The 14,425-nt window shown below is 36.7% G+C and overlaps 1 protein-coding gene across 11 annotated transcripts in view; it reads right to left on the bottom strand.

Annotated features, from left to right (window-relative positions):
• Positions 1 to 14,425, bottom strand: part of Wac (WW domain containing adaptor with coiled-coil) — a 73,838-nt gene that overhangs the window by 31,089 nt on the left and 28,324 nt on the right. For all 11 annotated transcript variants that reach the window (XM_069998196.1, XM_069998198.1, XM_069998197.1 and 8 more), the window contains exons 4-6: positions 9,092 to 9,198; positions 4,315 to 4,430; positions 3,047 to 3,159 (exon numbers count right to left, since the gene is read on the bottom strand). In XM_069998196.1, coding sequence (XP_069854297.1) covers positions 3,047 to 3,159; positions 4,315 to 4,430; positions 9,092 to 9,198 — 336 coding nt within the window. The remainder of the gene's footprint in view (positions 1 to 3,046; positions 3,160 to 4,314; positions 4,431 to 9,091; positions 9,199 to 14,425) is intronic.

Raw genomic sequence — 14,425 nt, forward strand, 5'->3', positions numbered from 1 at the left:
AGCCTTGAACACAAAAACATAGGGACAGTACCCAGGCCCTGAGTTCAAGCTCCAGGACCAGCAAAAAAAAGGCAAAAAATTGCTGTTTGTTGTAAAAATGTTCATTAAATCCAAGAAAGACTTCTAATTAGGACAAAGCCTTCATTTCTGAGTAGTTGAGAAACAATTTATAACATATATCACACTGTTACACTGATTGATAACTGATATTTAATATATAATGAAAAATAGTCACAATTTGAAAGCTTTGAATATTTCAGTTTAAATATTATACCATTTCTGTCAGACTAAAATAAGGTGATAGTAGTCTACATAAATATTTTTATGGTTTTAATAAACTACAAGCAAATTATTTTGATTAAAAAAAAAGCCAGGCACCAGAGGCTCATGCTTATTATCCTAGCAGTTCAGGGGGCTGAGATCTGAAGTGGAGCTGTGGCTGAATTGGTAGAGTGCTAGCCTTCATCACAGAAAATTCATGGACAGCACCCATGCACTGAGTTCAAGCCCTAGGACCAGGAAAGACAAGAAAAAAAAAGGAAGGGCAGGCGGGCGGGCAGGAGAGAAAGAGAATGGAGAGGAGGGGAAGGAGAGAGGGAGAGAGAGGGAGAGGGAGAGAGAGGGAGAGAGAGAGAGAGGGATGGAAGGAGGGAGGAGAGAAAGAAGACAAAGAGAGAGAAGGAAGGAAGGAAGGAAAGAAAGCAAAGAACAAGGAAGAAAGAAAAGGGAGAAAGGGCGGGAAGGAGAAGAAAAAGAATGTTCCAAATGATAGCTGAGTTAAAAAATTGAAAACTTTCACCACCTTTTCCTTAAGAATACACTTGCTTTACTTTGCTATCATGAAGATAAAAAAACTTAAAACTTCTTGTAGAAAATGTTTCACACAGATATACAACTGAGTGACACACACATGCTTTTCCATTCCCAGAAATTTTATTGAAACTTATTCTAATTCTTCCACTCACTTACTTTGCTCAAAGGAAAATTTAAATAAAAGGTTATTTTAGAAATAATATGTTAGATTTACTTGGCTTTACTTTTTCCTCTTCAGGAAACATCAGCCTAGGAAGAGAGAACTGGCTGAATTTCTTTTACTGCCTGATGCTAGCTAGCCCTATCACCAAACACACACATTATTGGATCATACAACATATACCCTGAGCACAAATGCTCAGGCAGCACACAGGCCCTCCACGCAAGCCCCAGGACACAGGTAGGGTCACGACACATAGACACCGACAAACAACCTTTAATTTCCTAACTCTAACACTTTGAATCACATAAACTTCACTAATAAAAAATTTTTTTTGGGGGGGGGGGGGCCGGTCATGGGGCCTGAACTCTGGGCCTGGGCACTGTCCCTCAGCTCTTCAGCTCAAGGCTAGCACTTTACCACTTGAGCCACAGCACCACTTCCGGCTTTTTTCTTTTTGCTTATGTGGTGTTGAGGAATTGAACCCAGGGCCTCATGCATGCAAGGCAAGCGCTCTACCACTGAGCCACCTTCCCAGCCCCTACTAATATATTATTTAAAAGGTAGTATAAATGTTAAACTTTATTCATTCATGAATGACTATATTACTATCTTAAAATAGTTTTTATTTTTTTCTTTTTGTCTGTTATGGGACTTGAACTTGGGGCCCAGGCACTCTACCACTTTGAGCCACAGGCCACCTGTGGTTTTATGGAGGTTAACTGGAGACTTTCCTATCCAGGTTAGCTGGATCCTCAGATCTCAGCCTTCTAAACAGCTAGGATTACAGGCGTGAGCAATAGGCTTCTTAAAAAGCTTTTGCCACTAAATAATCAATATCACTTTGAGACCTTATATAAATCTTTTCTTTGAATTTTGAGTTACAGAAACATAATTCAAATGCTAAAATCTAAGGATCTCTAAATTATTTTAAATTTTTTCCCAAAATTTCCTGAAGAATTCTACAGGGCATTTACATTTTATTTTGAGCAAAGGAAGCACAAACCTTTAGTTAAAAATTTAAATTTACAGCCGGGCACTGGTGGCTCACGCCTGTAATCCTAGCTACTCAGGAGGCTGAGATCTGAGGATCGCGGTTCAAAGCCAGCCCGGGCAGGAGAGACCGTGAGACTCCTATCTCCAATAAACCACCAGAAAACCGGAAGTGGCGCTGTAGCTCAAGTGGTAGAGCGCTTGCCTTGAGCTGAAGAGCTGAGGGACAGCGCCCAGGCCCAGAGTTCAAGCCCCACGGCCGACAAAAAAAAAAATTAAAAAAAAAAAATTTAAATTTACAGAGCCAATTAAAAACTAAGGTGATGTTACACAAAATTTGACCTCAAAAGAACATTAAAGTATGCCCACTGTTTTTTTTATAGATCAAAGCCTTAAAAGTTCTAGAATAGTTTCAATAATTTTGTGAAAACTCATTATAGAGCTACGTTACAAACTCTAGAATCATGGTGAAATTAACTTTCAAATACAAATCTTCTTCGACTTATGTGCATTATGTTTCAATAAGTTTTCTATTATTAAAGATAAAAATACACTGAACACATGAAACTACTGAAATCAGTTTAGCCTACCCTAAACTATAACATGTTCAGGTATGCTGACACAGATATTTTATAGGTAATGGAGTTTACTGCAACTATAATAAAAATGGTTTTATATATTGTTTCATACCACTACAAAGCCAAAAACCCCAAGCCAGGTACCAGCTAAACACTGATTAAGATCTTCACTGATAACCTGAAAAGCCAATAGGTGCTTCTCATTCTACCTGGCTATGATCTATGATTCACTTATTAAAGCCCAGTAAATTCAACGTCCTGTTTTATAGAACAAAACTTGGAGAGGCCACCACCTGCTTTTTGCTTTGTTTTTGCCTTTTAAGTAAATGTCAATCCTCTAAAACATGAAAACTTTATCTTTACCCTTCCGGGGAAATAAATGCAAACAGAGACAGATCATACATAAAAGAAATCATGTGTGTTTGCATTTATCTTGATTTACATAAACAGACAGCAATAATAAACCAGTTATACTATTTCGAAGAAAAATATTAATACTTACTTCCACTGGGAAACCCACTAGTGGCTGTTGCTTGCATCACCTCTCGTCTGTAATCCCTATCTTTTGGAAAGCTATTAACTGCCATCTTGTTTGCTTCCTTTTGTCTCTGTTCTCTAAAAGTAAAAAGAGAAACAAAAATGCTATCAAATTACGTATTGTCTGGCCAAATACTCAACAAAATGTAACAAATGAACAGAAAAATGTTTCTCATTGACAGAACCCACAACTAAAATTCTCAATGTTTACATCTTATAAAACATTTATGACATCAAAGTAATAAGATTTCTCTTATAAATTATACGGAAGGAAGTGGCGCTGTAGCTCAAGTGGCAGAGCGCTCGCCTTGAGCTGAAGAGCTGAGGGACAGCGCCCAGGCCCAGAGTTCAAGTCCCACGACCGACCAAAAAATAAAATAAAATAAAATAAAATAAAATAAAATAAAATAAAATAAATAAATAAAATCACATAACTAAATTATACGGAAGGAGCTGGGAATGTGGCTTTGTGGTAAGAGTGCTTGTCTAGCAAGCATGGAGCCCTGGGTTCCATTCCTCGGTACCATATAAACAGAAAAGGCCCGGAAGTGGCCCTGCACTGGGGATAGCCTTGAGCAAGAGAAGCTCAGGGACAATGACCCATGACTAGCAAAATAAAAAATAAAATAATTTAAGGAAGCTGCATTTATGATTAACATAGGCTTAATTTTTTTTTATTAAATACAGTGACTATGAGCTGAGACTTTTGGGGGGAGGAAGAGTTAATAGGGAGTAGCAGGTAGTTAACTGGTAAGAGTCTCAGATTTTCCTGCCCAGACTGGCTTCAAACTACAATCCTCAGAATTCAGCCTCCTGAGTAGCTAGGATTACAGGTCTGAGTCATTTGCACCCAGCTGTGAAACCTTTTTTAGTGTGATTTTTTTCTTTGGCCAGTCCTGGGGCTTGTACTAAGGGCCTGGGCACTGTCCCTAAGCTTTTGTGCTCAAGGCTAGCAGTCTACCACTTGAGGCACAGCATCCCTTCCAGCTTTTTCTGTTTATGTGGTACGGAGGAATAAAACACAAGGCTTCATGCATGCTAGCGAGGCAACCACTGTACCAGTAAGCCACATGCCCAGCCCGAAACCTTTAAAAGTAGAACTATGGAAAACATAGGGAAAAAAAACCAATCACTGAAATTCAAAAAGAAGTTGTGTATCTCAATCAAAACAATAGTTAATGCTATATTAACCTAAAATAAATGTAACTATTTAATTAGATTAAAAGCAAATACCTTTCAAGCCACTCTTTTGGTTTTTCCCACTGTGAAACTTCCGTTCGACAATTGTAGTAATATTTTTTCCCAGAAGAGCTAATGTGTTCAGACCAGTCATCCGAAGAATCATAAGGCTTAAAAATAATTTTTAAAAATTAGAAAATGTTTTTAATTACTTAATATTTGGAGTATCAACATTTTCAAAACATACATAAATAAAAGTACCTGCCTGTGTTAACTGTTTATAGGCTAATTAAAAGCTATGAATTACCTTTGTCTTTAAAATTCATAAAATGTGTCAAATAGTAATTAGAACTTCATCTCATTCAGTATATAGTATAAGCTGGATCATTAATTACCCCATAGTTAAAATTAATCAGTCTCTTGCAGGTATTTGGGGGCCAATGTAACAATCATAATGAAATTAGAAAAATTGGAAAGGTCTAGTTTCATAGAAGTATCTCCAAAAGTAAACAAGAAAGGTTATGTACCTGTAATAGCCCCAGGAAATCTAGCAATCTCTAAGTATGCTTTTAGTTAACTCTTTTTTTATTCCCCAGAGTCACTTTGGACGACAACAATGTTATATTGTCTTTTGGAGTTCACAGCAGTACAGAGGCAAATTTTCAAAGCTTGAGGAAACTCAAGGCTTATTATCAGTTTTTACTTGACCGAAACAGCTTTTTTTTCTCAGAAGTTCAGTTAATCCACTAATGTGTTGAAATAAGCAAGACACACATACACACACACACAAAAACCCGTTTTCAAATGTCAAATTATTTCCCACTAAACCAACACTCTGAAAATGCACCAGAACTTCTGAGAGCAGTTGGAAAAAGGTTCTGTCACACATTATTATATTTATATCTCAAAACAATGAGAGTACTGAATATTACTCTAGTGCCTAGACAGAACTTAAAAACAGTGGGGAATTCTTAACTCTCACAATCTACAAACTGAGCTTCATAAGACCAATTACAAAAAAAAATGCCAAATTTAAAAAATTATTTTCCATTGCCTTTATCAGAAAGAATTAGTTTGCTTGGAAAGTATATGAGGGTAGCTAGACTGGCCAGACATAGAACGAGATCTGAAGAAAACAGAGTACACTACCATGGTGTAGTGTGGTTTAAACCAGTGTACTTCATAGTAATGGATTGTAAAATGTCACCTATCCTAAAGGAAAAAATGGGTTTGGATCAAAATATTAAAACACACTTTTTTTTTTTTACCAAAAGCTTTGCTTGAAGAAATAAATTAGCTGAATGTGTTTTTCCAATTAGGGCTTAAACTATGGGCCTGGATGCTGTACCTGAGTCTCTTTGTGCTCAAAGCTAGCGCTCTACCACTTGAGCCATAACACCACTCCGGGCTTTTTCTGAATGGTTTATTGGAGATAACAGTCTCACAGACTTTTCTGTCTAGGGTGGCACCAAACCGTAATCTTCAAATCTCAGCCTCCTGATATCTAGATTATAGGCATTTGCCACCAGTGCCCAGCAACAGCTTAATTAAAAAACAGAAACAAACAAAAAACAGTTTTCAAGTCTTCTAAATTGACCTTCAGATTGTAGCCAGCAGATGTGCTAAGTGTTGAGGTCTTTTCACAAGATTGAAACTAAAATGATCTTTTCTTTTCCCTCCTCATCCTATCACAATCACACAGTGGCATACTCATAGGCTGTGCAAGGTTTTCGATTCAACAACAACAACAAAAAAATTGGATGAAAGAGCAGATACAAGATTCTAAGTGTCATCCACTTAAGTCAGGCATTAGAGTTCAACATCTGTGAAAAAGTCACTTTTCAGATAAATGTTACTCATGTTAACAATATTTTGAATTTTTTAATGGGCTTTGTTTGGGGTTTTTTTTTTAATCTGCATTTTTTTTTGTCTTTTCTTTTTTGGTATGGGGATCGAACCCAGGACATTGCACTTGCTAGGCAAGTGCTTTGCCACTGAGCTACATCCCAGCCCTTTTTAACTGGTTTTCGATCTCATCGTTTTAGCATGTTTAATTACTGATAAAGAGTAATACACTTTCAATGAAGACATTTGAGAAGTTATAAAGTTATGTAGAATACAATTTAAATCACTATTCAGCAACTCAAAATTGATGTAAAATAATTAGAAGACAAGATCAGTAACAGTGTTTCTCAGTAGGTCTAAGTCATTTTTGTCTTTTTTTGAGTAGCTAGAATTATGAGCATGAGCCACCAGTATCCGGCAACAATTTTTTTCTAAATAAGGAAATTCAGTCCTGTTTTAAAAATTCAGGCACAGGTAATCTCTTCAAGTTCTATCATTAATTTAATTGAAAAGGAGGCAATCTGCAATTGCATCAGGAGCACCGATCCAGTGGTAGAGGACATGCACAAGACCATGGGTTTAATTCCTACTATCATTAAAAATAAACAACAACCAAAAAAAGCTTTTTCAAAAGATTTATCATGAGCCATGCTCAATGCTAAATGCAATTAATGACCATAACAGGCTCATGCTGTTATTGGAACTAGAAATTAGTATGTTAATACTGAAAAATATAAGGTAATTTGGCCTTCAATAGCTCACTTCCTTAAACCCCACATAACCAAGTCTCTATAGGTAACTAATGCTAATACTAGTTACCAAGGACAGACTTTAAAAATGAAAACTTCTAAGTGATGAAACATTTTTTAAAAGCTACTGCTTATTTTAACCAGGTTTGTAATGATATTTACTTGGGTTATCTATTATGAATTTATTCGTTTATTCCACCATTATGAATATTAGATGAAAGATAATCCTATGTTTACTAATCACTCCACAGGTGATTTTTTTTTTTTTTTTTGCTTTTGTGCTAGTCCTAAAATTGAACTCAAGGCGTTGGCATTGCCTCTGAGCTCTTCTGTTCAAGGCTAGCAAAATGAGCTCCACTTTTGGCTTTTCTGGTGGCTGACTGGAGGGAAGTTTCATGAGACTTTCCTGCCCAGCCTGGCTCCAAACCATGATCTCGATCTTACTTAGCCTCCTTAGTTAGGAATACAGGTGTGAGCTAACTGCATGGCTCACAGAAGCTTTATTGTTGTTGTTATTATAAAGTTGATACACAGAGGGGTTAAAATTACATAAGTCAGCAAAGAGTACATTTCTTTTTGGACACTGTCACCTCTTCTAAAAGGATAGGTCAACTATTGAACAAAAGATCATCAGAGAAGCTTGTGAATTAAATAACCCAAATAGACTTCACAGACCTCTAGAGTATTTTACCAAGCAACTACACAATTCATTCTTCTCAGCAGCCCATGAAACATCCTCCAAAACTGACCATATCCTAGGTCACACAATAAGTCTGAGCAAGTACAAAAGGATCAAAATAATTCCTTGCATCCTATTTGATCATAATGGAATTAAACTACTTCTCAACAACAAAACATACTGGTTTATCAACCTACACTTTAAGAGACTTCCTCCAAATTCCTTTCTATAATATATGCTTCCACACTACTGATACTTTACTGTCTGAGGATATCAGATATCCCACCGTCTCTATATGTAACTCATATCCTTAACACATACATCTTTTTTTTTGGGGGGGGAGGGGGCTTTCGGTCATGGGGCCTGAACTTGGGGCCTGAACTCTGGGCCTAGGCACTGTCCCTCAGCTCTTCAGCTCAAGGCTAGCACTCTACCACTTGAGCCACAGTGCCACTTCTGGCTTTTTTTTTCCTGCTTATGTGGTGCTGAGGAATCGAACCCAGGGCCTCATGCATACAAGGCAAGCGCTCTACCACTGAGCCACCTTCCCAGCCCAGACATACATCGTTTTATGACCCAGTTCTCTACTTCATTGCTATAACCAAGCTACCATAATTTTTCCACCCTATCAGAATTCTTATAGTTCTCTTTCTAGGCTATGCTGCCCAGACTAGTATCAAAGATCCTTTTGTTAGGTAACATTGCCCAAGGAAAAATGTACTTGAAACTGTAACCCCCTCCTTACATCACTTTTATAACAATTCTTTAATTGAAAAATAAAATCCTTTATCTCAGCCTTCCATATGCTGAGACTACCAAAAAATGGCACCATGCCAAGTTATACTATGCTATTTCAAATTCATGTTATTGCTAATTGTTACTCTGTGTACTATACAAAGTTTTCAGTTGGCTAAATATTCAAACTGGAAGCACTGAATTTTAATGTCTGAAAAATATTATTTATTCTTCAGTTTCTTCCCAGTCCAAGATAGGAGGACTCTTATCTTGAGGACTCCCTATAACAGTTCTAACCTGTTTACTTTTCTCTACTTACTATAAGTCTAAAATTTCCTTTAAAATAAGCTACATAGTCTTAAGTTTTATATGCATATATCTGATTAATTAAATGAATTAGACATTTCAATTGAGCCTATTATTCTAAAATTATTAAATATTAAGTTCATTAGCCTAAACTTGTAAAAAATATTTATTAAAATTTAGTTTTTTCCATGCCTTTGAGACCAGAACCTTCTTTATTCCTTGTTTGGTATACAGTACACAATAGTTAATAAACACATTAAGAAGTTTGTGTATGATAAGAAAAAAATATTAAACAACTTTTGCTAGAGAAGTTTTATCACGAATTTTTGTCTTTCTGATGTAACAAAGTAATATTGTGCTTTCCTGGTGTAAAAATACTAATAGAGGAATATTAAATATGACCACCTTAATTAAACCAAACTTTAGAAACAAAATACGTTACACCTAAGGTTTGCTGTGAGATTCATCTGCAATGAATCTTAAAAACTGGGCATTGGGTATGTTTTAAAATACTTACTGCATCTGAAGTTTTGCTTGGGTTATTGCTTGGATTAGAAGAATGTGAATTTGAACTATGAAGAGCACTGTGGTTGTGTGAATTTTCTTGTGGAGAGTAACTGGTCCCTTAAAAAATAAAACCAAAGTTTATTAGTTGCATTTTATTTTTTTTTAACCATACTACAAGTCATCGTATCTATTCTTACATGAGCATCATGAAAAAATAGCAAAATCAATTTTTGATGCAAGTCTCACCATGCAACCCAGGCAGGACTACAGTCCCTTGACCTTCTTGCCTTAGCCCATCCTACACTACAATTACAGGTATGCCATCACCACAGCCAGCTCTGTAATTCATACTTTTTATACTATCTGAAGTATTCATGACCCTACTATAGCAGCTTAAAAATACAAAAACAGGTGCTGGTGGCTCATGCCTGTAATCCTAATCCTAGCAACTCAGAACGCTGAGATCTGAGGATCATGGTTAAGAGCCAGCCAGCCTAAGCAGGAAAGTCTGTAAGACTCTTATCTCCAATCAGCCCACAAAAAAACTAGAAGAGGCACTGTGGCTCAAAGTGTTGAACGAAAGAACTCAAGGGCAGCACCTAGACCCTGAGTTCAAGACCCACATCTGAGCCACTCCCCCCCCACAAAAAAACCCCAAATACATAGCTAATAATGTATGGAACAACTGATTTATAATTTTATTAACAAAATGTCTCATTTCTAGAAACTTTTTTTTTTAACTCAGGGCCTGGGCTCTTGAGCTTTTTTGCTCAAGGCTAATACTCTACCTCGTGAGTAACAGCTCACTTGTGTAGATAAGTGGAGATAAAAGTCTCACTGATTTTCTTCCCAGACTGGCTTTGAACCACAATCCTCAGATCTCAGACTCCTATGTAGCTAGGATTATAGGTGTGAGCCACAGGTACATGGCTCCAATTTTATTTTTAATAATGTCAATAGCATCAACCTCTTTAAATAAAAAAAAAAAAACCTCATTCTATGGGATTGCTTTTAAAATAATGAGATAAAAAATCTCCAAATAGGGCTGGGAAGGTGGCTCAGTGGTAGAGTGCTTGCTTTGCATGCATGAGGCCCTGGGTTTGATTCATCAGCACCACATAAGCAGAAAAGGCTAGAAGTGGGGCTGAGGCTCAAGTGGTAGAGCACTCACTAGTCTACAGCCCAGAGTTCAGGGCCCACGACAGAAAAAGAAAAAGAAAAAAAAAAATCTCCAAATAAAGCCACCTGTATGTAAAAACTGCTTAAAAATAATTCTTAAATCTTAGGAGTGTTAAGCTATGCATTTGAATGACCAGTAGGGATGATACTTTAAGAGAAGCGAAAGCATTAGCCAGGCACTGATGGCTCACGCTTGTAATCCTAGCTACACAGGAGGCTGAGATCTGAGAATCATGGTTCAAAGCTAGCCAGGGCAGAAAATTTCCCATTGAGACTCTTATCTCCAATTAACCACTGGAAAACTACAAGTGGAGCTGTGGCTCAAGTGGTAGAGTGCTTGCCTTGAGCTGAAGAGCTCAGGGACAGTGCCCAGGCCCAGAGTTCAGGCCCCATGACTGGACCCAAAAAAAAAAAGAAACCAAACACATGAAAATTCACTGACTAAAAAAATGACAAGATTCAACACTAATGTTGGCACTGTCATTTTCATTGCCCATAATGGATTTTCAGCTATAGGTAACATAAATCTAGTAAATATTTTTAAAATAAGAGCTAGTAATGATATATAGGCTAGGTATAATTAATAAAAATTAAAGTACAGGAAAGCAAATGGCCCATCCAGTGAGCCATTAGCTCAAAGAATGATAGTGGGGAAGAATGGGAGAATTAACTATTTCAATTAGCAGGAAATAAAAACTAAGTGGATAGGGCTGGGAAGGTGGCTCAGTAGTAGAGTGCTTGCCTTGCATGCATAAGGCCCTGGGTTCAATTCCTCAGCACCACATAAGCAAAAAGAAAAAAGCTGGAAGTGGCGCTGTGGCTCAAGTGGTAGAGCGCTAGCCTTGAGCTGAAGAGCTGAATGACAGCACCCAGGCCCAGAGTTCAGGCCCCACAACTGGACCCCCCCCCCCCAAAAGAAAAAAAAAACTAAGTGGATAAAACAAAAAGTAAATTACTACAGATGATGATAGTTATGTTATAGATGTCCAAGTAGAAATAGCCAGGAGATTTATACAAAAGTATAATTCAGAATAAAAAGAGTAGCTAGATGTATATGTGGAAGACTTTTTCATTAAGATGTTAAAAGAGGCTCAAAGAGGCCTTACAAATAAAAACATCTGCTAGGAACTTGGCAAATAGCCACGTATGTCAAGAGCAATGGTGATGACCAAGATTTAACTGGACAAGAACCCTTCATAAGTGAAGCTATAAGTAAATTCAAATATATTTTAAAACACAAAGCTACTGATGTCAGAAGATTCCAAAGATCACTTAAGGAGGATGTAGGTGGCCCAATACAAGAAAGTTCCCCAAAAAAGCAGATGCTGAAGAGCCTAATGGCTCCACCCACTTGTTTTATGTTGTAACCTCTAAAAAACTCAAAGCTTTTAATACAGTGAAGAGTGCATATTCCACAGAACACAAGGAAGAAAAGTCAGTGCACAAGAAGTTTACACAGCAGACTTGAGACTTCTATCTCAGGTGAAAGGCCAGCTTTTACCTGGCCATGTGTAGCCCATGGGGACTTTGATTTCAGAAGAAATATGGTCTAAGCTTTTTTTTTTTCAATGTCTCCTCTTTCAACATTCTTTTAAACCCAATTCAAATCCAAGGTGTTTTATAGAAAGCATAATGTATAGAAATGTAACATAAAATTTCCCCTCTTCTATAATCATTACAAACTAATCAAAATCGGGATACCCTCAAGAAATGAAAAGAAACAGGCACCCCTGGCTAATTAATGCCTATAATCCTAGCTACAAAAGACCCCGAGATATGAGGATGATGGGTCAACATCAGCCCAAGCTGGAAATTCTGAGAAACTCTCATCTCCAATTAACCAGCAAAAAGCCTGAAGCAGAGCTGTGGCTAAAGTGGTAGAACATTAGCTTCGAGCAAAAAAGTTCAGTTCAAGCCCCAGGACCTTATAATAAAAACTGAAACATTATCTTCCAAAGCATATTAAGGGCTATTTGAACTTTTTACCTTCCCCATGTAGTCTTTTATAAAACTGAAATAATACAGAGGCAGAATAATAAAGTTACTATGCATACCTCCCCAGGATCAAGATACTAGTGATCAAGATACTAGTAATAGTAGCACTAGTGATTTTTGAGGTTCCCCCCAAAAAAAGTACAAAATTCCCCGTCATTACAAAATCAGTACAAATTCTACAAAATCCCTTTCAAATATCCTAATTTATCTTAAAATCTCTCAATTTCTGTATTGATATTCATGACCAATTTGTGTATTTCAAGGTAAGAATGGTTCATATCTCTTATAACAATGTAGAGACTAAGTCAAGGAGAAAGAACTAGATATTCTACACAATAAGATATCTATGAAGTAGAACTATGCATAGTTTGAACTCAAAATATTAGATACCCAGCATATAAAGAGATGTCACCAAGAAAGTTGTTATCTACAATTAGCATTTCTGCAACATAACCAATATTTTTAGAAAAAAATTGAAATTCTATGATTGTCACATGAAAAATAAATCTTAAGGCACATAGTTTAAAAGTAAACCACTCAATTATGCAAAATAGGACAGGTAAGCAGCTCAGTGTGGTTTTTAACAGTTTCAGAGGATAGCTATTATATATATTATATAATATATATAAAATATAGCTATTATATATATATATATATTTGGATACAAATGTGGCTTACTGAAGCTTGTACACAAGTACACACAAGATAAGTTCTGCATTGAGGCTCTGTTACAATGGGCTCAAGAGAAAATTCAACTTGTCACACAGCCATGAAATGAAATAGCAAACTTGATTTTCTTAAGGAATTTTGGCCTGTGAAATAGCTGAGTAAAGTTTTTTACCTTTTCCAATTATAGGTTTATTAATCTATTTCTGCCATTCTAAATCTTGTTGCCTACCAATAATAATTCACACATGAACCAATTTAACTTCACTTTTATACTGAAGTCATTCTGCAATTTACCAATTACAAACCAACTGACATAACTACCAGATTATATATCAAGGAAGTAGGAAGAACATATTACAAGATATGTCAACATGTATTTGACAGTCAGCTACTGTAGATTCCCTATCTTTAGATCTGTGCTCTATTCAACAATAACCACTGGCCACTTGAAACAAGGCTAACAGAAACTTGTATATAAACACAGTAGATTCAAAAGTAGTAAATAAAAAAATTGCAAAATATCACACTATTTTTCATATGGTGAAATAGTTTGGATATTTTGAGAAAACAGTTAATATTCAATGTTGGTTACAAGAAAATCTGACAGCTGGGAAGGTGGCTCAGTGGTAGAGTGCTTGCCTTGCATGCAGTAGGTCCTGGATTCAATTCCTCAGCACCACATAAGCAGAAAAAGCTGGAAGTGGCGCTGGAGCTCAAGTGGTAGAGCGCTAGCCTTTAGCTGAAAAGCTGAGGAACAGCGCCCAAGGCCAGAGTTCAGGCCCCACAACCAACAAAAAAAGAAAGAAAATTTGAAAAGTGTAGACTTAACCTACTGGACAACTCGGGCCCCAAATGAAGATGCCCAATAGTATTAGTGAAAGAGTTAAAGAATTACCTACAGTACAAAGAACATTAACAGAACAATCTATGAAAAAAAAAATGTGCTTATAATCACAACACTTTAGAACTCAATACTGCCTTAAAACAATATAGTAAGTTTTTAAAGACTATAATTGCTATATTAAGTTGTATGGTATTCTACCAAATGTTAAAACTTTTACCTATGTATTTACCACTTAAAATGTCATCCCTGACAATCTTAATATAAAACACATTCTCCCTTGTATTTGTCACAGTAAAGGCTATCAAGGAAGCTTCCTTTATTAATTTAAGTCAAACATGAAAGTGCTCCAGATAAAAACATAATGCTCACTGAATTACAATGCTTGTTTCTATGGCTACACTTGTTATCTCAGGAAGCTGAGAACTAAGGATCATGGTTTGAAGCCAGCCCAGGCAGGAAAGACTATAAGACTGTTATTTTCAATAAACTACCCCCCCCACACCAAAAAAAAGCCAAAGGGGCTGGGAAGGTGGCTCAGTGGTAGAGTGCTTGCCTTGCTTGCATGAAGTCCTGGCTTCGATTCCTCAGCCACCACATAAACAAAAAGAAAAAAGCCAGAAGTGGCGCTGTGGCTCAAGTGGTAGAGCACTAGCCTTG

Source organism: Dipodomys merriami, unplaced genomic scaffold (genome assembly GCF_024711535.1).
Source record: "Dipodomys merriami isolate MVZ:Mamm:240054 unplaced genomic scaffold, mDipMer1.0.p SCAF_51, whole genome shotgun sequence".
NCBI classification, from domain to species: Eukaryota; Metazoa; Chordata; class Mammalia; order Rodentia; family Heteromyidae; genus Dipodomys; species Dipodomys merriami.